The sequence below is a fragment of the Mirounga angustirostris genome, unplaced genomic scaffold (genome assembly GCF_029215605.1).
Source record: "Mirounga angustirostris isolate CCGP_5_RB_7025 unplaced genomic scaffold, mMirAng1.0.hap1 SCAF_5, whole genome shotgun sequence".
In the NCBI taxonomy this organism is placed as follows: domain Eukaryota; kingdom Metazoa; phylum Chordata; class Mammalia; order Carnivora; family Phocidae; genus Mirounga; species Mirounga angustirostris.
Window position 1 is genome coordinate 770,779 of NW_026991713.1, and position 23,601 is coordinate 794,379.

The 23,601-nt window shown below is 61.8% G+C and overlaps 1 protein-coding gene across 3 annotated transcripts; it reads right to left on the bottom strand.

Moving 5' to 3' along the window:
- Positions 1-5,580: 5,580 nt before the first annotated feature.
- PIM3 (Pim-3 proto-oncogene, serine/threonine kinase) lies at positions 5,581-20,384 on the bottom strand. 3 transcript variants are annotated; one of them, XR_010411259.1, is made up of 7 exons: positions 19,285-20,384; positions 19,065-19,174; positions 18,917-18,967; positions 18,465-18,834; positions 17,685-17,861; positions 7,061-7,308; positions 5,581-6,048 (listed from the first exon to the last, which is right to left on the bottom strand). XR_010411259.1 is itself a non-coding variant. In XM_064590449.1 (6 exons), exons 1-6 carry the CDS (start codon positions 19,367-19,369, stop codon positions 7,193-7,195), a joined length of 909 nt encoding a protein of 302 aa, XP_064446519.1. In that variant the 5' UTR covers positions 19,370-20,384; the 3' UTR covers positions 7,029-7,192. The 3 variants fall into 3 exon arrangements, 2 of the variants coding, with proteins under 2 accessions (XP_064446519.1, XP_045728270.1); XM_064590449.1 differs by lacking the exon at positions 5,581-6,048 and having other exon boundaries at positions 7,029-7,308; XM_045872314.3 differs by lacking the exons at positions 5,581-6,048; positions 7,061-7,308 and adding an exon at positions 16,450-17,602 and having other exon boundaries at positions 19,285-20,339.
- Between the last annotated feature and the right edge of the window lie 3,217 nt (positions 20,385-23,601).

The window sequence follows — 23,601 nt, forward strand, 5'->3', positions numbered from 1 at the left end:
GTCGTGCACTCTACCAACTGAGCCAGCAATAAAACATTTTTAAAAAGGACTTGACAGGGGCGCCTGGGTGGCTCAGTCCGTTAAGCGTCTGCCTTCGGCTCAGGTCACGATCCCAGGGTCCTGGGATCCAGTCCGGCACTGGGCTCCCTGCTCAGCGGGAGTCTGCTTCTCCCTCTGCCTGCCTCTTCCCCTGCTTGTGTGTGTGCCATCTCTCCTCCCCTGTCAAATAAATAAAATCTTTTAAAAATCAATAAAGAAAAATGAAAGGACTTGACAGCGCCTGTGTGATTCAGTTTATTGTGCATTTACCTGGTGATGGGTGGTCATTGTGGTGATTACTTCCTCTCATTCGAAGGAAAATCTAAAAGTTATATTTCGGCAACAGCTAGTTATAACTTGGAGCCAGGCGTTAAGTTAAAATCCCAAGACAGGGAAGAGGGTCTATCTTCCCTGTTGTTTACATTTCAGAGATAGCTCTGAGACTATTAAGAAAAACACTGTGGGATTGTAAAACTGGCCAGAGGCTTGTTTAGCTTTTCAAAAAGTTTGCATCCATCTCAAAAGGAACAGAAAGAATTTACTGGTTTGCTAAAGGAAATGCCCTAAGAGAAGGGAGAGTGGGGAGTCTTTTTCCATTTTGACACCAAGGAAAAGTCAAGCTTAGATTTGTATTTATGCTTACAACACGTGGGGGAAGAGCGTTAGGGGAGAGGGAAGAGTCCATGCAAAGGCCCCGGGGTGGGCACGGAAGGCGTCCCGTGAACGGAGGTGGAGGGCGCAGGGACGGGGTGGTGGGAGGGGCAAAGCAGCCCTCCCATTGGGAAGGAGTGGGCTTTCATCCCCAGTGAAGGGAGTGGGGGGTCTAGGAACCCGTGCTGCGCTGAGTATTGAGCAGGGGTGCGGTGGACGTACAAGCAGGGAAAGATGAGCAGATCCGAGCCTCTGCAATAGCCCCAGCGAGAGGCCAGGTGGTCGCCATGGAGGTGGGGAGGTGCCAGCAGTTTCGAGGAGGGGCTTTGCGCGGGGGGCGGGGCCTGTATCCGGAGCTGTGGGCCTTGCTCAGAGCCCGGGGCGGGGCAGGGGGCGGGGCGTGTGCTCAGAGCCTGGGGGCGGGAAGGGGGTGGGGCTGTGCTCGGAGCCTGGGGCGGGAAGGGGGTGGGACTGTGCTCGGAGCCTGGGGCGGGGCAGGGGCGGGGCTTTGCTTGGAGCCCGGAGTGGGGCAGGGGGCAGGGCGTGCGCTCGGAGCCTGGGGGCGGGGCAGGGGCGGGGGCAGGAGGCGGGGCGTGTGTGCGGAACCTGGGGGCGGGAAGGGGGTGGGGCGTGTGCTCGGAGCCTGGGGCGGGGCAGGGGCGGGGCTTTGCTTGGAGCCCGGAGTGGGGCAGGGGGCAGGGCGTGCGCTCGGAGCCTGGGGGCGGGGCAGGGGCGGGGCAGGGGCGGGGCCTTTTCGGAGCTCGGGGTGGGGCGGGGGGGCAGGGCGTGTGTCCGGAGCTGGGGGCGGGGAAAGGGCGGGGCGTTGCTCGGAACCTGGGGGTGGGGAAGGGGTGGAGCGGGGGCGGAGTGAAGCTTGTGCTCGGAACCTGGGGAAGGGGCGGGGCGTGTGCTCGAAGCCTGGGGGCGGGGCAAGGGCGGGGCAAGGGCGGGGCCTTGTTCGGAGCCCGGAGGCGGGGCCGAGCCAGGTGACCTCGTGGTCATTCCCCTGACTCCCCTATCCCCCCACGTGATTTCGAGGTCTGGTTCCAGCCCGGTCTCGCGGGCAGGCTGGGAGGGCGCAGTGTACCCGGGAGAGGCAGCGGGCGCGGGCGGGGTGGGGAGAGGGAGCAGCTGCGGGGGCGGGCCGGTGACCTCTGCGGCGCCCCCGCGGCTAGGACGGGGAACTGTCCCGGGGGAGGAGGATGGGGCTCGGCTTACAGCCCTGGAGGGCAAGAGTAAGGGGTCGCATCTGTCGTGAGGAGGGGGCTGCCGTGTGAGACCTCCCGAGTCCTGCTGGGCGGACTGAGGGGACCAGGGAGGGCGCTCCAGGTCTCTCCCTCACCCCCGACCTCTGCTCTGTGGCCTTTATTGGGGGAAATGACTTTCAGGACACCTCGCTTTTCTCGGGCCCCCAGATTCCCTTGCAAATGGCTTGCTCTCTGCTGACCCGTCCCAGACCCACCTTCACCCAGGAGGGACTCCCGGGTGGGCGCGCCCACCCGGACCCACTGCGGGGTCCCCGAGAGAGGTGAGCCCCGTCACCCGCTGTGGGAGAACTCGCTCCGAAGAGAAAGCCCGGCGCACCCAAAGCTGCCCGAAACGTATCTTTGAAACATCTTTTGTTTATCTAGTTTTTATTTATCATGTAGTAAAAGTGCCTTTTTAATTTTCGTGTGCAGTGTTATGAATCTTAACACATTCGGAGAGTCATCCCTCGACAAGATACAGAGCAGTTCCGTCACCCCCAAACTCCCTCCTGCTCCGGCTTTCTGGGCACGCTGCGCCCCAGCATCGCCCCTGGCAGCGCAGCTCGGATCTCCACGCTGGTCCCTTCGTCTCTGGGTTGCCGCATCCACGCCATGCGGGACCCTGGCCCCTCCCTCGCAGCGTCTCGCCTCGGGGACCCATCGGGTGCGTGTGCGGATCCAGAGCCCGCCTGAGGGTGTCCCGCGGTGTAGACGGAGGGCCGCGGTCTGCTTCTCCGCCCGCCCTCGGAAAACCATTTGGGCTGTTCCCACCTGTTACGGATAAAGCCTCCCCCACATCCACGCGCACGTTTTTGTGTGAACGTGCATCTTCATTTCTCTGGGATTGCTGCCTTCTTGCTAAGTGTACGGAGACCACTTTCCAGGGCGGCTGTCCGGCTCTGGGCTTTCCCAGCATCCGCTCGTTCAGTCCAGCCGCTCTCGGGATTCGCACCCGCGACCGCCCGGGGTTCGCACCCGCGACCGCCCGGGGTTCGCACCCGCGACCCCCCGGATTCGCACCCGCGACCCCCCGGGATTCTCATCGGCGACCCTCCAGGATTCGCACCCGCGACCGCCCGGGGTTCGCACCCGCGACCCCCCGGATTCGCACCCGCGACTCCCTGGGATTCGCACCCGCGACCCTCCAGGATTCGCACCCGCGACCGCCCGGGGTTCGCACCCGCGACCCCCCGGATTCGCACCCGCGACTCCCTGGGATTCGCACCCGCGACCCCCCGGGATTCTCATCGGCGACCCTCCAGGATTCGCACCCGCGACCCCCCGGGATTCGCACCCGCGACCGCCCGGGGTTCGCACCCGCGACCCTCCAGGATTCGCACCCGCGACCCTCCAGGATTCGCACCCGCGACCCCCCGGATTCGCACCCGCGACCCTCCGGGATTCTCATCGGCGACCCCTGGGATTCGCACCCGCGACCCTCCGGGATTCGCACCCGCGACCCCCCGGGATTCGCACCCGCGACCGCCCGGGGTTCGCACCCGCGACCCTCCAGGATTCGCACCCGCGACCCCCCGGGGTTCGCACCCGCGACCCCCCGGATTCGCACCCGCGACCCTCCGGGATTCTCATCGGCGACCCTCCAGGATTCGCACCCGCGACCCTCCGGCTTCTCCTCTCAGGCTTTCGGATGAGCTGTGGGGGCGCCCGGCTGGATCCTGGCTCTAGTTTGCATTTCCCTGGAGTCTGATGATGCTGAGCGTCTTTTTTTTTTTTTTTTTTTAAGATTTTATTTGACAGAGAGAGAGAGAGACAACACAAGCAGGGGGAGTGGGAGAGGGAGAAGCAGGCTTCTCGTCGAGCAGGGAGCCCGATGCGGGGCTCGATCCCAGGACCCCGGGATCATGACCTGAGCCAAAGGCAGACGCTTAACGACTGAGCCACCCAGGCGCCCCTGCTGAGCGTCTTTTCCTGGGCTTATTTGCCGTCCCCACACCTTCTTTGGTTCAGGAGCTTTTCCTGTCTGTAAATTGTGTTCTCTTCGTGTTGAGTTTTGAGAACTCATACTCTGCATCCAAGTCCCCTTCAGATATGTGAGTCCACAGTACCTGGTTTCTTGTCTTTCTCTTGACAGTATCTTTGGGGAAACAAAAGTTTTTAATTTTGATGATGCCTAATTTATTTATTTTTTCCTTTTATGGATCGTGATGCCATTTCTACAAACTCTAAGCCCAGGTCATGAAGATTTCCTCCTATTTGTTCCTTTATAAGTTGTTTAGTCTATGTTTGGCATTTAGACCCAGGATTCACTTTGAGTTTACCTTTGTGTAAGGTGTGAAATGTAAAGGTTCACCTCTGTGCATGTGGGTGACCACTAGTTCAGATCCATCTGCTGAAATGACAATTTGTTCTCCACTGAACTGTGTTGACACAGATGTCAGAGATTTCTGTGGGTCTGTTCCTGGACTATCCATCTGGATGCAGCTACCACCAATACCACGGTCTTGATTACTGTAGCTGTGTTAAAATCAAGTTGGGGCACCTGGGTGGCTCAGTTGGTTAAGCGACTGCCTTCGGCTCAGGTCATGATCCTGGAGTCCCTGGATCGAGTCCCGCATCGGGGTCCCTGCTCGGCGGGGAGTCTGCTTCTCCCTCTGACCCTCCTCCCTCTCATGCTCTCTGTCTCTCATTCTCTCTGTCTCAAATAAATAAATAAAATCTTAAAAAATAAAATAAAATCAAGTCGTTTCCAGCAATTTGGTTCTTCTCTGTCAAATTCTTTTAGTTATTCTGGTTCCAATGCCCTTACATATAAATTTTAGAATTTGCTTGTCTATGTCTATAAAACAAAAATCTTGCTGGAACTTTGCCTGGTGACGTGTTAAATCTATAGATCACTTTGGGGAGAATGAACATCTTTATTAGGCTGAGCCTTCAAATTCATGAACATGGTAAGTCTTTCTATTTAGATCTTATCTGATTTCTTTCAACAGCATTTTGTAGTTTTTAGCACTGAGAACCTTTACAAATTTTGTTAGATTTACACCTAGACATTTTGGGGAGTTATTATAAATAGTAACATTCTTAAAATTTTGGCCTCCAATTATTCATTGCTTGTATATGGGAATACAATTGGTTTTTATGTGTTGAGCTCGTATCCTGCAACCTTGCTAAATTCACTTATTGGTTCTAAGAGTTTGGTTCCTTTTTTTTTTTTTTAATAGATTCCCTGGAATTTTCTACATAGGTACCCATGTTGTCTGCAAATAAGGACAGTTTAATTCTTCCTTTCCAATCAATATGCCTTTTATTTCCTTTTCTTGCCCTATTGCACTGGATGGAATTCTAGTACCGTGTTGAGTAAGAGTGGTGAGAGAGGACGACTCTTGCCTTGATCCCAATCCCAGGGGGAAGCATTCAGTCTGTCACATGAAGTGTGATGTTAGCTGTAGGATTTTTGTCAATGCCCTTTATCGGGTTAAGGAAGTTTGCTGGATATAGACATCCGAACTGATGGTTCTTTTCTTTCAGCACTGAAAAGATGTATTACTAATGAGAAGGCCAGTCATTCAAATCATTGTTCTGTAGGTAACTCATAATTTTTCTCTGGCTGCTTTAAGCCTTTTCCCTTGTTTTTAGTTTTCAGCAATTTGATTATGAAGTGTCTTAGTGTGGATTTCTTTCAGTTTTTCCAGGATGGGATTTGCTATGCTTTTTGAATTGTAAGATTATGTCTTTCACCAAACTTGTGAAGTTTTCAGACATAATGTCTTTAAATATTTTTAAGCTCCATAGTCTTTCTCCTCTTTCTGGGACTCCAATGACACAAACATAGCCCTGTTCTTGTTGTCCTGTGGGTCCCTGAGACTCTGTTCATTTTTTTTTACATCTTTTTTCTCTCTGTCGCTCAGATGAATTTCTGTTGCTATGTCTTCAAGTTCACTGACTTCCTCCTGTCATCGCCATTCTGGTATTGAATCCATCCTGTGAGTGAAGGTTTTTTCCCTCTCTTATTCTGTTTTTGAATCCCAAAATTTCCATTTGCTTTTTCTTTGTGTCTTTCTCTTTGCTGAGTCATTCTATTGTAATATTTGTGTCAAGACTGTTTGCAGTTTCTGGTTAAAGCATTTGTATAACAGCTGCTTCAACGTCCCTGTCGGGTAATTCAAACATTGGGGTTATCACACCATTGGTATCTATTCGCATTTCCCGTGTGAGCTGAGATTTTTGTGGTTTTCATTTGCCTGGTGATTTTAGTTTCTATCCCGGACATTTTGAGTGTTGTGTCATGAGACTCTGGGTCTTCCCCCTGCCCTGTGGAGAATGTTGACAGTCTCGCTCTAGTCTCCTGCGGGCTGTGGTTCCAATGTCAGTTCAATACTCAGAGTCTTTGCGGTTTTAATCAGGATCATCCTGCATGTGCACCACTTAGTGGCCACTCTGAGACTTGAGTGGTGGTCTACCTATTAGATCAATTCTCCAACTATTTGATATGCCAGTTAGGATGACATCCACGCACATGTGGATTAGAGGTGAGCCCAGGAGTCCGAAACTTAATCTCCTGGGCTCATTTCCCTAAGTTTCTTTATCTCCATTATTTTCCTGGTACTTTCCAGTTACCTAAGGTTCCCTTTTCCTCCAACCAGAAACTGTCCACTTCTGTATTTGTGACACATTTGGGGCCAAATGGCAAGAGGACATACAGGAAAAAAGGCTGCTAATGAGCAAGTTCACCAAGGTTCCAGGGTCCAAGATCAATATACAAAAATCCACTGCATTTCTTTGTGTTAACAATGAGCAATCCAACAATAAAATTGAGAAAACAATTCCATTCACAACAGCATTGAAAAGAATGAAATACCTCGGAGTAAGTTTAACAAAAGGAATGTAAGACTCCTACACTTAAAACTACACAGCATGTCTTAATAAATGGAGAGACATCTAATGTTTATGGACTGGAAAACTCAATATTGTTAAAATGGCAATACTCCCCAAACTTGTTTGAATGCAATCCCTATCAAAGTGAGAGTATTTGGGGTTCTTTGGGCAGAAATTAGCAATCTGATCATAAAATTTGTATGGACATACAGAGGACAGAGGATAGCCAAACAATTTTGGAAAGGAACAAATTTGGAGAATTTACAGTTGCCAATTTGAAAACTTACCATAGAGCTACAGCAATAAAGATGGTGTGTTCTGGCATAAGGACTGACATATAGATCAATGGAACAGAATTGAAAGTTTGGAATAGGGGCACCTGGGTGGCTCAGTCGTTAAGCGTCTGCCTTCGGCTCGGGTCATGATCTCAGGGTCCTGGGATCGAGTTCCACATCGGGCTCCCTGCTCAGTGAGGAGTCTTCTTGGGATTCTCTGCCTCTCCCTCTGCGCCCCCGCCCCCGCTTGTGAGTGCTCTCTAAAATAAATAGATATATACAATCTTTTAAAAAAATACATAGACTTAAAATTGTTATGTGTATTTTACCACAATTAAAAACAAACATTAATTTAAAAATAGCAATAGTAAGACAAACAACCAAGTAAAAATTAGGCCAAAAAAGTTATTAGACATTTAACCAAGGAAGGAGGGGGGAAGCTGGGTATCTTCTTTGGTAAAATGTCTAATCCAATTTGGAAAGATGCACAGCATCATTAGTTATTAGGAAAATCCAAATTGAAAGTAAATCCAACAGCACCTCACACCCTGGCTTTAATCAAAAGGAAAGACTATAACAAGTGTTGACAAGGGTGTGGAAACACTGCAACCCTCATACAGGGCTGGTGGGAAAGTAAAACGGAGAGCCAGTTTCTTCAAAAGTCACACATACATTTACCATACGACCAGGAATTCCACTCATAGGTATTTACCCACGAAAATGACAACATATGTGCACACAAGAACTTGTACATGAAAGGTTCCTAGCGGCTTTATTTGTAACAGTCAAAATGTGACAACCCAAATCCCCATCAACTGGTGAACAGATGAACAAAATGCGGTGCATCCATACCGCGAGTATTATGCGGGATCCAACATGCGTGAACTTCCAAATGCGTGAGCTCAGCGAGAGCAGCCCGCCCGCGGACTGCGCTTGCGCGATTGCACGCACCTGGGAGGCCCCGCGCACGCAGCTGGACGGCGCGGGAGCGCAGGTGCCGGGGCGGGAGGGGAGGGGGCTGGCGCCCCAGACCGCTAGGCTCTCCACCTGCGCTGTGCGCCGGCTGCACACCTGGCTGAGTCGACTGAAATCATTGAGTGGTGGGTGGATCCTTGAAATTGTCGGAAGCGGGTGGGTTTTATGGCATGTAAATTACACCTCCATAAAGCTGTTTTAAAAATACTTCTTGGGGTTTTTTTTTAGATTTCCATTTAATTCTCTGAGAAATGTTTAAAGTGGCTCAGAGCATTTGTATAAGAATTTTGTTTCTCATTAAAAATATAGTCAGCTGACAGCAGGAGGCTACCTGGACCCAACCCCAGGGTGCCCTGCTGGGGGTGTGCCCCCCACCATCCTTCCCACTTCCTGGAGCCACCACACCCCCCACACCACACACACACCCCCCACACACCACACACACAAAACCCACACACACACATACACACACACATGCACACCGCACCGTGTGTCTACCTTCTCGTGCACTGGAGAGAGGCCCTTGTGAGGGGGACTCCATGTGCGGGGACCTCGCGGACCTTGGCCAGCTGGGGAGGGCCACAGGGGGAAGGGGTGGGGGGTGGGGGATGGGGTTAGGGGCTTGACCTCTTGGTACCGAGCAGGAGGAGACCCCAGGCCCAGGAGGTGCTGTTCCTCAGATGCATGGAGACCCGGACAGTTGCTCCCTGCCGGCTTCCCCCGTGTGGGACCAGAGGGGGCTGGGGGTGGTCTGAGGAGATCGGGGGGCCAGGTCCCCCATGTGGTGGCCAGTGGGCAGGGCCTGTGTGTTGTCACTTGGGCTCAGGTGGGAGAGGAGGCTGGGGTGATTGACCGGGTCCTGCCAGCAGCTGCACAGCTGGACGGCGGGCCTGAGGGGAGCAGAAACAGGGGGCCCAAGGACCTGTGACCCCCGGGAGGCATCCAGGCACAGCATCCACGACGGGAGGCCAGGAGGCACCACGGGTGGAGGTGGACTTGGCCCCGAGCACTGGGCTGCAGTGCCCCCAACGTGTCCTGGGATCTGCCGGCCTCCAGGCGGGGGCTTCTCCTGCCCCACGGTCTCCAGAGATGAGGCCACTGAGGCAGGCCGGGGAGAAAGGTGACAGCCACCATGGCCCACGTGGCAATGTGCACCTACTGTGTGTCAGCCCCAGCTCAGCCCCTACCTCCCCAAAGCCCAGTGGACCCCACTGGCCCTGGGGATCACCCATCTTCAGCTCCGTTCTGCCCAGGAAGGAGTCAGGCGAGGGAAGCCCCCCACCCAGAACCAGGCTTTCTGTGGGTCGCCCGGCCAGGGAGGCCCTCACGGGAGCTGGGCCCGTGGTCCTGGAGACGGGGCCCCAGCTGGTCCTTCCTTGCGGCCTAGCCTGCTCCCCCACCCCAGCCCGGCACCAGGGCGGTGGCTGGACCCCGGTGTCCCTCGTCCCCCAGCTGCTGGTGCCAGAGCCCCAGCCGGCCAGCTCAGGGTGCCCACAGCTAATCCACCCATTAGCTTTTGATAGTGCGGGCAGCCGCCAGGCATGGGGGTCAGGAGCGGGGCAGACAGAGTGGCCAGGCCCTGGTGACCACGTGAGGTGAGAACAGGGACAGAATGTCCCAGAGACGGGGCCAGGGTATGGGGGTGGGGAGGTCAGTGGACCATAGCCCTGAGTCCTCAGTTGCCCCCAGGCCTCCAGCACCCCACTCAGCACAGGGCAAGAGGCACCGTCGGGCCAGGGAAGGTCATCTCGGGCCAGGCCTGCTCTCGTGCACTAATCTGAGCCAGAGCAGATTTTTGTGGGGTGGAGGGGGGTGTTGTCATTGTACCTGCCCTGGGGTTCCCTGGGTGTGTGGGTGGGGTCCTCGTGGTTTTGGGTCCGACTGACCTTCTACCTCCCAAAGCACCTGGAACCCAGCCCGCCTTGGACTTGGAGGACTCCTCCTTGCCTGAATGCTGAAGACCTGCAGGCCGACTCTGGCCGCAGGTTGCCTGCGTCTGGACCCTCCATGTCACTCTCCTATCTGCGTCCACCCTCCCTCCCCTGAGATCTGGTCTGGTGGCCTGTATGCCCCACCCCCAGAACCCCCATCCTCACCTCCTCATTCCGCAGGTCCCCTTGGCCCCTGCACCCCACCTCCTCCTGCCTCAGATCTTAGCCCTCTGGGAACCCCCACTTCCTATGACCCAGATGCCCTCGGTGGCTCCCTGACTGTGGGCTCCGTTAGGCCTGGGTTGTACCAGTGGCCCAAGGACATTCTTGAACACCCTCTGGGGCTTCAGGCGGTCCCTACACACAGGCTGACAAGCCTGTGTGCCCGAGCCCTGGTTCATAGGTGACGGCCACCACATGCTGAGCGGCCCGGGGCAGCAGGGCCTGGTGGGCAGAACCTTGCTCTGCAGCCCCGTACAAACACTCCTCTGTCTGCTCCCCAGCCCCACAGGCCCTGAGCCACAGGGAGCCATAGCGGGGAGGGCGCCGGAGGGCGCCTCGGGGAGCAGGTGGGCCGGGCTCTGCCCAGACCAGGTCCCGCACAGAAGCACGCACACACGTGTACATGTGCGTGGATCTGCTTGCACGGATACCCAGACCGCCTCCGCCCACCCGCGCACACCACCATGCCGGCAAGCACACTCACCGCACACACAGGTAGGCATGATGCACACTCGTGGGCACACACACACCATTTCTGTGGCCCGATGGGTCCTCCTGGCCCTTTCTGGACTCCGGGACCCTGCAGCAGCTGCTGCCCTGCTCCAGAGTGAGCCCCGGCCCCGGGCCAGCTGAGGGGCCTCGCCTGGTCGCCGGCTGTCCACCGTTCTGGCTTGCTGAGAAGCGTGCGGTGGGCTATGGCACCTGCAGCAGTGGGCGCCCGTCCTCTGTTCCAACCCCTGCCTCTTCACGGGAGGAGGGAGGCCGGGGCTTCCCGGGGCTCTGGTCAGGGCCTCAGCTTACCCTGCGTGTAGCAGGTTGTTGGCGGAGAATTCAGGCCACGGAGCAAACCTGGGGAAGAGCCCCGGAGACCCTGCAGCCCCTCCTACGCCTGCCCTCTTGTTCCTCTGTTGATTAAGTTGGGCCTGGGCTACTCTCTGCCTTGGGGCCTTTGCACCTGCTGTTCCCTCTGCCGGAGCCCCCTCTCCCTGACTTCTGCAGAAAACTGATGGTGAGCCCTGAAAACCTCACTGCCCTGTGTCCCGGTCACACCCTAAAACCATCATGCCAGTTTGTCTGGGTCACTGTCCCTTTGGCAGGGGTGAGCCCCCAAGAATCTGGAAGGTCTGGTTCTCTCTGGAGTGAAAAGGGCCCTTTGAGCTCACACGGGAGAGACTTGGTGAGCAGAAACCAGATGATGGGGGAGGGGCAGGAGTGCCAGGTTGGGTCGCCTCTGGAGTGCTCCATGGAGTGAGGGTGTGGACCCCCTCCACGTGTGCTCCCTAGCATGGGGGAGCTGCAGGACAGGCCGAGCCATGGCCTGAATCACCGGGCTCCTGGCCCCCTGCATGTGCCTCGCCCCCAGCGCCCCCAGATGGTGAAGTGGACGGTCCCAAAGCATCCTCATGCATCCAGGACCACACCACCCGGGGCAGCACCCAGTGTTCAGCATCCCTGGCTCCTGCCTGGCCTGGCCCAGTAGGTGGAGTCTCCCAGCCCTTGCTGGTCTCTGGGTCCCAGGACCAAGGGCATCTGCAATCCGGGGAGGTCCCACCGCCTGCCAGGGGCAGCACCTTACCCTCGGGGGCCAGCCCTGGCGGAGGCCTCACAGGCCACAAGGGAAAGGGGAGATAGCCCCTGGGCTGGGCCCAGCCTTGGGTGCCAGCACCTCTCCTCTCCCACCCTCCTGCCTGCTGCCGAGGTGGCCAGTGGGGTGGGGATCACCGAGCACAATGCTTTTGGGTGAGGAGCCCAAGGAGCACAGCTCAGGGGCAGCACAGGTGGGGCAGGACAGGGCAGCCTGAGGGGCCTCCCCGGCAGGTGGGCAGGACCAATGACATAGAGTCGGCGGGGGGAGTTCCCTGCCTGTCCTGGGGCCTGAGCCTCAGATCAGGACAGGTAGCCTCCTGGAAGGACAGGTGCGAGGGGCCAGAGGCCAGATCAGAGGGAGCTCCCCTTGCTGTCCCGCCCCAGGTCACCCTCCTCCTCCTCCCGGGGTGAGGTGGGCCCACTTGGAGTCTCTGACCTTTGGTGGGCACCTGCCCCAGCTTCCTCCGCCTGGCTCATTCAATGTTGGGTACGGGAGACCCACCCCCTAAGGAGGCCCCTATTCATTGATCCGGGAGTGGACCTCCCATCCCACCCCCCCTACCTGGCCAATATGTGGGGCCCGGCCTCCAGGGAAGAGTTTTCCTGCCGGGACCGTGCCCAGAGGAGGGCGGTGACTGGTGCTGGAGGGGCAGGCCCTGCCCCCACCCTGCTCGGCAGGCCTGACTGCCAGGAACTCCGGGGGTCAGTTGTGTAATCAAAGCTCGGGGTTTTGCCAAGGCTGCCTGGAAAGCCGCTGGCCTGGAAGTCATGTGCTGGAGGCTCAGGCACCCCCCCCCCCAATCAGAGGCCTCTGGAGAGGGAAAGGGCCCACTGAGAAACCCCAGGGCTAGCAATTCCACTTGGGTCCTGCACCCCTCGGCCACAGCCAGGGGGCAGATGATTGGGGGCCCAGCGAGCTCCTGGCCATCCCTCAGCTCCATGGACAAGTGCCAGGCCTGGCTCACACCCTCCTTACAGCTTGCTCGCAACTTCCGGCCCAGGCGTGCCCATCGCTACCCATACAGTGCCCCTCCAGAGGCCTTCTCCAGAGGGCCCCAGGGTGCCTCCAGTGGGCGGGGGTGCAGCCCTGTCCTGCTCCTTTTGGGGCCCCGTGCGGTGTGGAGGTCCCCAAGCCCCTCATCCAGGCCTCCACTGCCCGCCTCGGGAGCTGCCTCCATGGCCCGCATCACACCTCCTTCTCGCACGGACTTCACAAGCCCAGGGACTCCCTGGCCAGCTGGGTTCTGTATGCCCGGGAGGGGCAGGTGGGGCTCCTGGGGTCCTGCCAGGGACCACTTCCCTTTTCCGTGAAGCTTTGGCACTGAATCCATGCCAAGGTTTCGTTTCAGGGGACTGCACTGGAGAAAAGAAACTTGAGACTCCAACAGCCGCAGAGTTGTTCTGGATCTGAGTCCGGCCTCACTCTTCCCAGAAGCCAGGGATCTCAGGCCAGCGGGCGAGGGGCCTGGACGCCGCACCCCCACCTCGTGGGCACAGCCAGTACCCACCCGCGCCCCGAGGGCCTGGCCAGGAGCAAACCAATCGAAGCTCGGACTGCAGACGGGGCGCAGCGTAGTCCTCCAGGAGGGAAGGAGCCAGAGGGGCCAAGACAGGACCTGGATTCGGTTCAGGACTTTGGTTCTTTCCACGATGATTTCTGGATTCCATGCAACCCCAAGGGGCATCCCTGAAGGATGGATGCTGTGCAGAGCTCGACCAAGTGGCTCTAAAGGAGCCTTGATAGTAAATGGACCCAAGATATTGAAAGATTAGTGGGTTAGGCACCGGCCAGCAGAGGAGAGTGGGAGCCACGGGGCCGGGCAGACTGGCAGCCCAGTCTGAGTGGACAGGCCAGCATTTCAGGGGCCACTGTCCCCTCTGCTCCAGCCCCAAGCCGTCCACATGGCCACCATCCCAGCCTCAGGGGGGTGGAGCCCTGCCCATGGCAACAGACCCCCAAGAGGCCCCGGGTCAGAGGACACCCTTCTCCTGGCTCCCCAACCCCAGGCTCCTCAGCAGCGCTGGTCTGATGAGCGGATGAGACCCTTCCCCAGCAGAGGGGGTCCGGCGGATACCAGGGACTGCAAAGTGCTGTCCACTCAGGGATGAGGGGCCCATGGCAGCTCCCTAGCCCCTCAGCCTCTGTAGACCCCCAGCACCTAGGAGTGGGACCGTGGCAGATGGGGGATGGGGAGTCAGAGACCGGCCCACCCCAGGCTCCACAGGTCCCAGGCCCAAGTGAACACCCTGCCCTGGGGCTTGCATAGGCTCACTGGCCCCTGGCCCCTGATGGGGCGTGCTGTAGCCCTGGAGGCTGCCCTCCAGGGTGGGAGGGGCTCAGGATTAGGGGAGACTTGAGCACCCCCAACCAAATCCCACCCAGGAGCCAGGAGAAGGCCCTGTGTGGACTGTGGGGGCTGGGGCGAGGGCAGGCCCCAGGGTGCAGGTCGGCCCTTCGGATCCTGACGGAGCTCCAGCTTTGTGTCTCGGAGCCGGGGGTGGGAGCGCCCAGACGCAGAGTGGACAGCCTGGGGGTCAGGTGGCAGGGGTGGGACAGGGCAGGGCCTCCCAGCTGCAGCTCTGGGCTTCTGTCTGTGTCTCAGACCTGGGGCTCTGCCCATGGTGGATTCTCTGAATCTACTCTAGGGGTACCCCTGCAGCCAGGAAAGCTCCCCCACAGGTGCTGCATCCTCTGCCTCTTCTGTGGCCTGTGCCCCGCACCCACCACTGGGGCCCCAGATGCAGCCCCCAGTGCAGGCCCCCACGCCAACGGGAGTCTCCAGCCTGGCTCTCAGCCACTTGCTGACATGTGAGGGTACCACAGTGGGGGCCAGAGTCATACTCCAGCACCTACACGAGGTCCCGGACACTCAGGCCTCAGTTTCCCCAAGCACGACCTGGCTGAGAGCCCTTGCTTGGGATGCCCCAGGACTGGGCAGGCCGCAGTGTCCCATGGCCCTGGGTGCTCGGGGGCACCCAGGCTGATGCAGTCAGCATGGAGACAGAGGGGCGCAGGGCTAGGCCGAGGGAGTGGGGGGTGGCCAAGCTGTCACCCTCTCTGCCATCCCCCCTGTCTTCTCCCTCTTGTCCTGGGGGGGCAGGCTCCATGGGGCGGGCCCTCCACCCGGGCTCATAGGTACTGGCCCCACCTCCTGCCCGACATGGGGCCCACCCCCTGGGCCCCGCCCACGTCCACCTGCCCAACTGCCCTGACACACACAGACCTGGGCTTCCCTTCAGCAGCATCCACCAGCTCTGGGGCAGGAGAAGCCCCGCGGCCACAGCATCTGCATCCCACGAACCCATCGGTGGCCATCACCCGGGGCTGCCCACCCACAGCCAGCCTGAGCCTGCCCCACCTTCACGGCATCACCGGACAGACAGGGATCCCAGGGCTGAGGAGCCTCCGAGGAGGCCAGCATCTCCCACACTCAGCACAGTGCTGTGCCCTCCATCCCAGGAGCGAACTCAGGGACACTCAGGCCTCATGCTTGGGTGGGTGGTAGCCTCTGCCCGTGTGGTGGAGGACGGAGCGTCCCCTAGTGTGGGCGCCCCAGGGGCTCCAGCACTCCCTGTGCGGGGCAAGCCTCTCCCACTCACCTCCCGACTTTGCACACGCACGGGCCTCCGACCCTGTGCCCTCCCGATGACCCTGTGCCCTCCCGAGCATCGTCGCTGCATCTGTGCCAGGGACTGGCCCTCCTCAGGACGTCCAAGAGACCTGTGCCTTGTCCCCAAGCCGCAAGCACTGGGCGCCTGAGGATGAGGTGTCTTAGCACTGCCGGGGGCTTGACTCGGGGCCCCCCCAAACATGAGCTCCATGAGCTGGATGGATGCACAGATGATGGGTGAATGCAGGGCGAGGGGGCGGTGATAAGACCAGCCTGGCACCCTCAGCTGGCAAGTGGGGGAGCCGGGAATCACAGTGCCGTGTGAGTCACTCACCACAGGAGGGTATGGAGGCCCAGATGCTGCAAGCACTATCCTCCGCTCTCCCTGCGTGTCCCCCCGCCCCCCCGGACTCCAGCCCACGTGGCCCAAGGCTGCTGTCCTGGCTCCCTGTCCTAGGACGGGGGTGTGGGAGGAGCCAGAGCAGGCCCGACCCGTCAGGGCAGCGGGAACGTGGTTGGGCCACGTTTCCACACCTGGACCTGGCCGTGGCTTCCGCCCACAACCTTGCCCTTCAACTATCAGGCCAAGGCCTGACCCCCCAGCACTTGCCCCCCCACCTGGCTCCACCCACCCGTTCTCTGTGCAAGGAATGCCTTACGCCCCCTCCACCTGGCAAACTTCTACTCGTCCTTCAGAACCCTTTCCAGCCATCTGTGGAACAGTGTGGACCCCCCTCCCCGTACACTTCTGCGTGAGGGGCCTGAGCGAAGGCCACCTCCTCTTCCCACCTCTGGCTGGGCATCTCTGGGAACAGAAGCCAAGGAGGTCCCCTTGGGGCCACCACCAGACACAGCCTCCAGACTAGGGGTGGCAATGTCCTTGGGGCCGTAGGAGTAGACAACAGGGCCGCAAGGAGGCCAAGCACCACAGGCCAGGCCCTCTGGCCGGGAGGGAAGAGCCTGGGTCCTGGTCATGCTGCTGCCTGCCCACAGGAGGCAGAGAGGGGGCTGCCCAGGGACCCCTTCCCCAAATCTCCTTTCACCAGACCACCCTATCCAATAAACACAGAGTAACTGTTATATACAAAACAATTTAATTGAAATACCTGTATAAAAAATATGATCTCCAGACATCTCACTTTTGAACTGAAAGAAACCCCCATCCTCGATGCCTACGCACACCGGGATCACAGAAACACAGCTACTACCATAAATTAAAGGCTTGAGACTCTGTCCCCCCACCCCCCGGCCTCCAGAGCCAACAAGCAGACTGTACAAGGTCAATAATTTAAAACCCACCCCCACCCCGCTCTCCCAGAGGCATAGAGCCACAGGGGACAGAGTCTCCCTCGCCCCTTAAATTAGCCACTGTACAAGTCCATCTTCCGACAGACGCAGGTAGGATCAGGACCTGGGGTCCGCGCACACAGCCACGCTCCCCACTCCGGGGCCTGAAGAAGGCGGGGGCGCAGGCAGGAGGGGACCTCCCCAAATAAATTAAACAATAAATAGCCCTCCTCAGGGTCAGACCATAAATAGACGTGCGCGCACACGCACGCACACCCCGCCTGCAGGCGCGCGCTCAGGCAGCGAGCCTCGACATTGCATTGCTTGTGCACAGACCTTCCCGGACAAACACCGGCGGCGGGCGGGAGCAGGGGGTGGGCACAAGGGAGCCTGAGCCCCCGGTGACATGAGGCCACAGGACATGCTCCTGGTCCAACATGGTCCGACCGGGGAGGCGCTGAGGGCCGGGACGGCTGCCTCCCCGAGCAGCGCAGGACAGGGACAGTCTCAGGGTCGCGCACCTGCCCGGCCCAGGCCGGACCTCACGTCGACCCGAGCGTCTTTGGACAGACAGAGCTTGAGAAGACCAAGTCCCGTGAGAGCAGCGTTCGAAAAGGCACTCAAAGCAAAGAAAACAGCCCGGTGCCAAAGGCAAAGATCACCGGGAGTCAGAGGTCACTGCTTTTGCAAGAAACAGACAGCCCAGGCGGGGTCGCTCCCTCCGGCTCCCACAAGCCAGGCCCGGGCTCCTCCTCACAAGCTCTCACTGCTGGACGTGGTGCTGGCCCCGTCGTCCACATCCAGAGCGCAGAGCCGCAGGTCACAGCTCTCCGCAGGGCCCCCCTCGGCCCCCAGCATCCAGGGGTGCGCAGCGATCTGGTCCAGCGAGGGCCGCTCCGAGGGCCGCAGGGACAGACACCACTGAATGAGCTGCTGACACTCTGCGGAGAGGAGGGCGCGGGGTCAGCTCCTGGCTCCTAGGCCCCTGGGCTCCCAGCTCCAGCCCCCGCACCCACCACGCACCTGGGGAGACCCTCCTCCGGAAAAAAAGGCGGCCTCGGAGGATCTCCTCGTCCTGCTCGAAGGGGATGTCCCCACACACCATATCGTAGAGCAGCACGCCCAGAGACCACACCGTGGCCGAGCGCCCGTGGTAACGGTGGTAGCGGATCCACTCGGGGGGGCTGTACACCCGGGTGCCTGGGGGGACACGCGGGCGTTAGGGCGTCCGCCCTGGGGACCAGCGCCGAGCCCCCCGCGCTCTCGCTAGTCCCCTGGGAGGCCCGGGCCAGGGGCGGCAGCCGGTCTCCGGGCCTCGAGCAACCTGCTCGTCATCACCCTGGAAAAACCCGGCGGGCGCGGCCTCCCCAGCTGGCCCGCCCGGCCGGGGGAGGGGCGGGTCACATGAGCGAGGGCTCGGGTTTCACAACAAACAGATGTGAGCTGAGGATAGAGCAGGCGGGGGGCGGGGGGGGGGGGGCGGCGCCGCAGGGGCGGGCAGCCCCGGCTTCCCCGCGCTCCGCAATGCGGGGATTTCTGCGGCGCCGCCCCCGCTCGGCACGCACGCAGCGTCCGCCCCACGCAGGGGGAGGCCCGGGCACTCCCGGCGCACCCCCGCGCCGCGGTCCCCAGCGCCCCGCCCCCGCCCGCGGTCGCGCCCCAGCACGGCCGGCGGGGGCAGTCTCGAGCCGGCCCCTCGCCCCCACCCACCGCGAACCCGCTCCCCTCGCGCGCGGCCTCCAACAGCCACCAGCCCCTCCGGGCCTCCCCGCGGGCGTCCCCGCCGGCCAGCGGCGCGCTCACCGTCGAAGTCGGTGTACACCGTGTCCTTGAGCAGCGCGCCCGAGCCGAAGTCGATGAGTTTCAGCTCGCCCGAGCGCAGGTCCACCAGCAGGTTCTCGTCCTTGATGTCGCGGTGCACGACCCCGCAGCTGTGGCAGTGGCGCACGGCGGCCAGCACCTGAGCGAAGAAGCGGCGCGCCAGCGGCTCGTCCAGGGCGCCGCGCTCCGTGATGAAGTCGAAGAGGTCCTGGGCCGGCTCGGGCCGCTCGAGCACCAGCAGGAAGCCGTCGGGCCGCTCGAACCAGTCCAGCAGGCGGATGACGCCGCGCGCGCCGCCCGCCGCGCCCACCTTGCGCAGCAGCACCACCTCGAGGGGCACGGCCGCGCCGCCCTGGGGAGACACGGCGATCGGTCAGCGTGCCCCCAGCCGCGGCGGCCCGCCCCCGGCGCCCGCCCCCGGCGCCCGCACTTACGATGCTGCCCCACTCGGTCACCCGCTCCTTCACCACGTGCTTCACGGCCACCTGGGGAAGGGGGGGACACGGATGGTCAGGCCCGGCGGAGAAGCGACGACGCGCGCGGTGGGCGAGGAACCCGGGCCCGCCCGGTGGCCCGACTCACCGGGAGCCCGTCGGCGATGCGACTGCCCGCGTAGACGGTGCCGAAGCCGCCGCTGCCCAGCACGGCGCCCACCTGGTACACCTTCTCGAAGCTTTCCTTGTCCGCCTTGACTGTGGGGGTCGCGCACGGGAGGGGTTGGTGCGGCCCGGCGCGCCCCAGCCCCCGGCCCGGGTCCCCCGGCCGCGGCCCCCCGGCCCCTGCCTCCCGGCCCCGCGCGTACCTGGCTGCAGGATCTTCACCGGGAGGTGGTCCACGCCGCCCGGCCCGCAGAGGTGCGCCAGGGACCCGAACTTGGAGAGCAGCATCGCGGGCGGCAGCGGGGCGCGGGCCCGCGGCCCCCGGGCTCTCCGCCGCCTCTCACCCGGCCCGGCTCCCCGCGCGGCCGCAGACGCGAGAGGGCGGCCTCCCCGTGCCGCGCGGGGCCCCGAGCGTCGGACGGAGGCGGCCGCGGGGCGAGGCGGGAGCGCCGAGACCCGCTCGGGCGAGGCAGTCCGCGCGGCGCAGTGGCCCCGGGCCGAGCCGCGCGTGGACCCCGTGCACGCGCAGCACAGAGCCGCTCACACGCCCCAGCCGCCTCGCCCCGGGCTTTTGGGCCACGGCGTCCGGATCCCTCCGCGGGGGCGGGGCGAGCGGAATCCCGCCCCCTTCCGCCGCGATCCACGCAGCGGAGTCGCCCCCGGGGACGCGCGCGGGCGGCCGGGGCGACGGTCTGGCGGGGCCGGGCGCCGTCACCCCGGGTCACGAGGGCCGGTGGGCCCGGGGTGCGTGGCGAGCCGCCCGGAACTAGCTCGCTGTAGTAGAGCCGCGGAGGCGCACAGCGTGGCGCGGAGGTACACGTCAGCCCTCCCCCGCGCGCGCACACACACACCCACCGCGCACGCGCAGCTCCTGCGCGGGCGGTGGCCGAGGCGTGTGGGGCGGGGCCGTGGGAGCCAATGGTAGCCGGGGTTTCCAAAGGGCCCCGAAGCCCCAGCCAATGGCGGCGCCTGGGTGGGGCGGGGACTCGCAGGTCCCGCCCCAGGTTGTGCCGGGGAAGGTCACCGGCGGAACGCGCTCCCACCTCCGCCGTGCCCTGAGCGGGCGGCCAGACCGCTAGGGCTGTCGCGAGCGCGGGGTCCCGAACAGGGGCGGGAGTCCTGGAGACGAACCCCCTGTGCCTCGGGCCGTGCGAGTGGGTCCCCGGCCGTCCGTTCACCCTCGCGCGCAGCTGGTCCAGCGCGGGGAGGCGGTGCCGCCCCCTCGGGGACCCCGCTCAGCGTCCGCGCTCGGGAACTCGCAGCCCCTGGTGTGGGCTAAGTGCTGACCCAGCCCCGGGCGCCCCCTGCTCACCCCGAGGCCGCCGTTCTGACCGGGGCTTGACCTCAAGCCCGCAGCCCGAGGTCCCTGCCTGGCCACGCCTCCCCCCCTTGGAACCTTTGCCCTGCTGTCCCCATTACCTGGAGCGCCCGTTCCTGTTCTCCACCCCCCTGGCTGTTCTCCAGGCCCAGCGGCTGACCGCCTTTACTCGGGGCTCCACCTTGACCACCGCAACCAGGGCCAGAGCCGGCCCAGGTCCACTCGGACCTCCAGTGCTACACAGAACCACCTGTGTGATGTGGTCACCCCTTAGAGGTTCTGACCTCGGCCCAAGGTCACCAGCCTGAGCTGCTCAGGACTCGGTGTGCGCAGCGGTGTGAGCAGCTGTCTGCCAGCCACAGGGGCGTAGAAGAGCCTTCCCCGCCCGCCACGCGGGCTCCTTCCGCATCTCAGAGAGGGGTGAGGATTGGGGTAGCCTGGAGGCCACAGTGCTGGCACTGCAGGGGCTGTGTGTGGCCTTCGTGGCACCTGTGGGCCAGGCTGGCGTCTAACCTGGCAGCCACAGCCTTCAGGTGTGCCCCCCAAGCATGCACACTCAGCTGCCTCGGGGGCCTGGGCTGGGCTGCTGGCTCCCTCAGGGCACCCGGCCTCCCCCAAGCTCCCCCCTTCACTGCCATTCACTGCCACTCAGATCAGAAAGTGGGCCCTCCACTGGTCCGGCTCTTAGGTTCTTGCCTTACAGGAGCTCGATCCCCATCCTGCAGCATGGGCCTGTGAGGGCAGGATCCCCCACAGGGTCAGATCCAAGGTAGGAGGCAGGAGCCCACCCCTTTGGCTGAATCCACACAGCACCTGCAAGGGAGGAGGGGCTATTGTCCACTTGTGCGTCCCCCCCCCCCGCTCCCAGCCTCAGCCGGGCCAGTCTTCCCGGCTCCCAGCCATCGTTACTGTGCTACTGCCCCTGCCCACAGAGCTGGCTGTCAGGTGAGGCCCAGTGACTTGGCCACGGTCACAGCCCTCACCCTCAGCCCCTCCGGCCCCCACGCCCACTGCAGGAACCCTTGGCCTTCCCGGGGCTGTCCCGTCCCCAGCCCGTGCACCTGGCTTGCTGTCTCCCAGACACCCACTCGCGCCCCGGCCCCCAGCTGGGCCCTGAGAGCTCTGAGACTGGCCCAGCCTGCGAGCAGCCCTGCAGGGCTGCCCCTCCTCCAGCGCCCGCACACAGCTGCAGGCTGGTGAGGCGGGGAGGGCCTCCCCTCTGGCCTCCACTCGCCTCACCTCCGTGCGGCCTCTCCCCCGCTGGGGAGGGGAGCCAGCAGAACCGGGCCAGGGTTTTGCAACATTTCCCAAAGTCAGCCCAGGGTAGGGCCTGGGCTGGGCTGGGGGGAAAACCAGTGGGAGCCAGCGGGCAGTGGTGGCCTGCGTGAACTCTGGCCTCCCTGCCCAGGAGACCCCAGCCTGGCCTGACCCTCAGCCAAGGCCAGCCTGCCTTCGAGAGCTTGACACCCCACCTACTGAAGAGTGTTTATCCCCCAAGCCACTGAGGCCTGGCAACGGCTCACTGCGTTCTTGGCCAGGGAGATCCTGAAAAACCAAAGAAGCCCAGGTAGTGTCCAGGCCTAACCTGGAGAGACACCAGGTCCCCCGGAGGGCTGACCCAAGTGCAGCCGGACTGGCTTGGCGGTGGTGGCCATGGGCACGGTGAGCCTTCACGGCAGGAGTCCTCTCCTCACACAGCCCCTGGGATCGGGATTGGGCTGCCCCCAGGCTGCGCAGTGTGTACCGCACCAGCTCCCCGGACACTTAGCTGGGGCTTCACACCTCTTGGCCTTCCCTTCCTGCCCCCCCCCAATTCCTTACCCCGCAGGGCCTTCTCCTCTGACCCAAGCCGAGTAGCCTCAGCCCAGCCCCCCCCCACCAGTCAGACACGTCCCCACTCTGCCACTAACCCACGCCAGAACCACGGGCACGTCCCCAACCTCTCCTAGCCTGGGTCTCCCCGTCTCTGGGGACTCTGACCACCCTTGCGTGGGCCTGAGAGGAGCGTCCAGTGAGACGTGTGGGACGGGTTTTCCGTGGCCCACAGTAGGCCTCTCACAGCTGCTGTGCTGGGTACAAGCCCTGCGTGCCATCGAGAGGGTCCAGGATTTTCCTGGGACGGGGAGGCCCGGCACACCCTGGCAGCTCCACCCCACCAAGCTGAGACCCTCAAGGCCAAGGAGCCCAGGTGGATGGGACTGGGGAGGGCAGCCCCCCCGACGCCCCTCCTGCGTGCCCTGGAGGCCCGTCCACAGGGGCCAGGGTGGTAGTGCGGCCCTCTACGGGGACTCCACACCCTGCCTGCAGCCTCTCAGAATCTAGCCACGGAGAGTCCAACAGCCTCTGTGGATGGTGGCCAAGCTGGCCAGGCTCCTTGCTCCGGCTCTGCTCCAACCTCCAACATGCAGATGAGGAGGAGATGCAGAAGGGGCCACGAGGGGGATCCCCGAGGAGCCGGAAGCTGGCTGCGCCTCTGTTTGCCTCTGATTTGCATACAGCTCTCACTGGCCCCAGTCCAGGAGGTGTGCAGGCAGCGGGTCTCACGTGGGGGCCTCCTGGAGGAGGAGGCCCAGCTCAGCTGAGTCTCCAAGGCTGACCGAGAACAGAGGGAGGGTGAGGGCGGCTCTCAGCACCTGTGACTAACAGGGTGCAGGCTGGGGCAACAGCAGGGCCAAGGGTTGGACCAGAGTTGTGCTGTTTGGAGCAGGTCGGGAGGTCTCTCTAGAGGGGAAGGGGCTGGTGTCTTGAGTCCCGGAGGGAGGCCACCACTGCCTGCTGGGGCCCAGGGCCTACAGCAGTGATGACATTGTCTTGGGACAGTCCGTGGGCTGTGGCCCAGGCCACTCAGACCACACTCAGGCTATGGAGGAACGGCCCCCTGCAGATGGATCCCCAGGGTCTCCAGAGCACAGACTCCCGAGGGCCCGGTCCCAGCAAATGGGAGCTCAGGACACAGTATGGCCTTGGAGATGCACGTTTAGTGAGTACTTGGGGCATACCTGCCTGTGCTCAGCGCGCTCACGCACCCCCACGTCAGCCCCTGATGCTTTCACACTGCATCCCAGAGACGGCAGTGGCCCACGGGGCAGGGCAAGCCCAGGGGTGGTGGCAACCGGCTCAGCCAAACAGACACGAGAGCCACTGCCAGGATGTGAACTCTACCCAAGAACAGGTCAGTCTGGGAGAGACGCAGGCAGCGCCG

What these genes read in the sequence shown, in the direction of transcription:
- PIM3 (XM_045872314.3), bottom strand. Translation starts at nt 19,369, where the DNA reads ATGCTGCTCTCCAAGTTCGGGTCCCTGGCGCACCTCTGCGGGCCGGGC. An exon ending in GGTGAAGATCCTGCAGCCAG is followed by an intron (nt 19,175 to 19,284) that starts GTACGCGCGGGG and finishes CGACCCCCACAG; the next exon opens with TCAAGGCGGACAAGGAAAGC. An exon ending in GCATCGCCGACGGGCTCCCG is followed by an intron (nt 18,968 to 19,064) that starts GTGAGTCGGGCC and finishes CCCCTTCCCCAG; the next exon opens with GTGGCCGTGAAGCACGTGGT.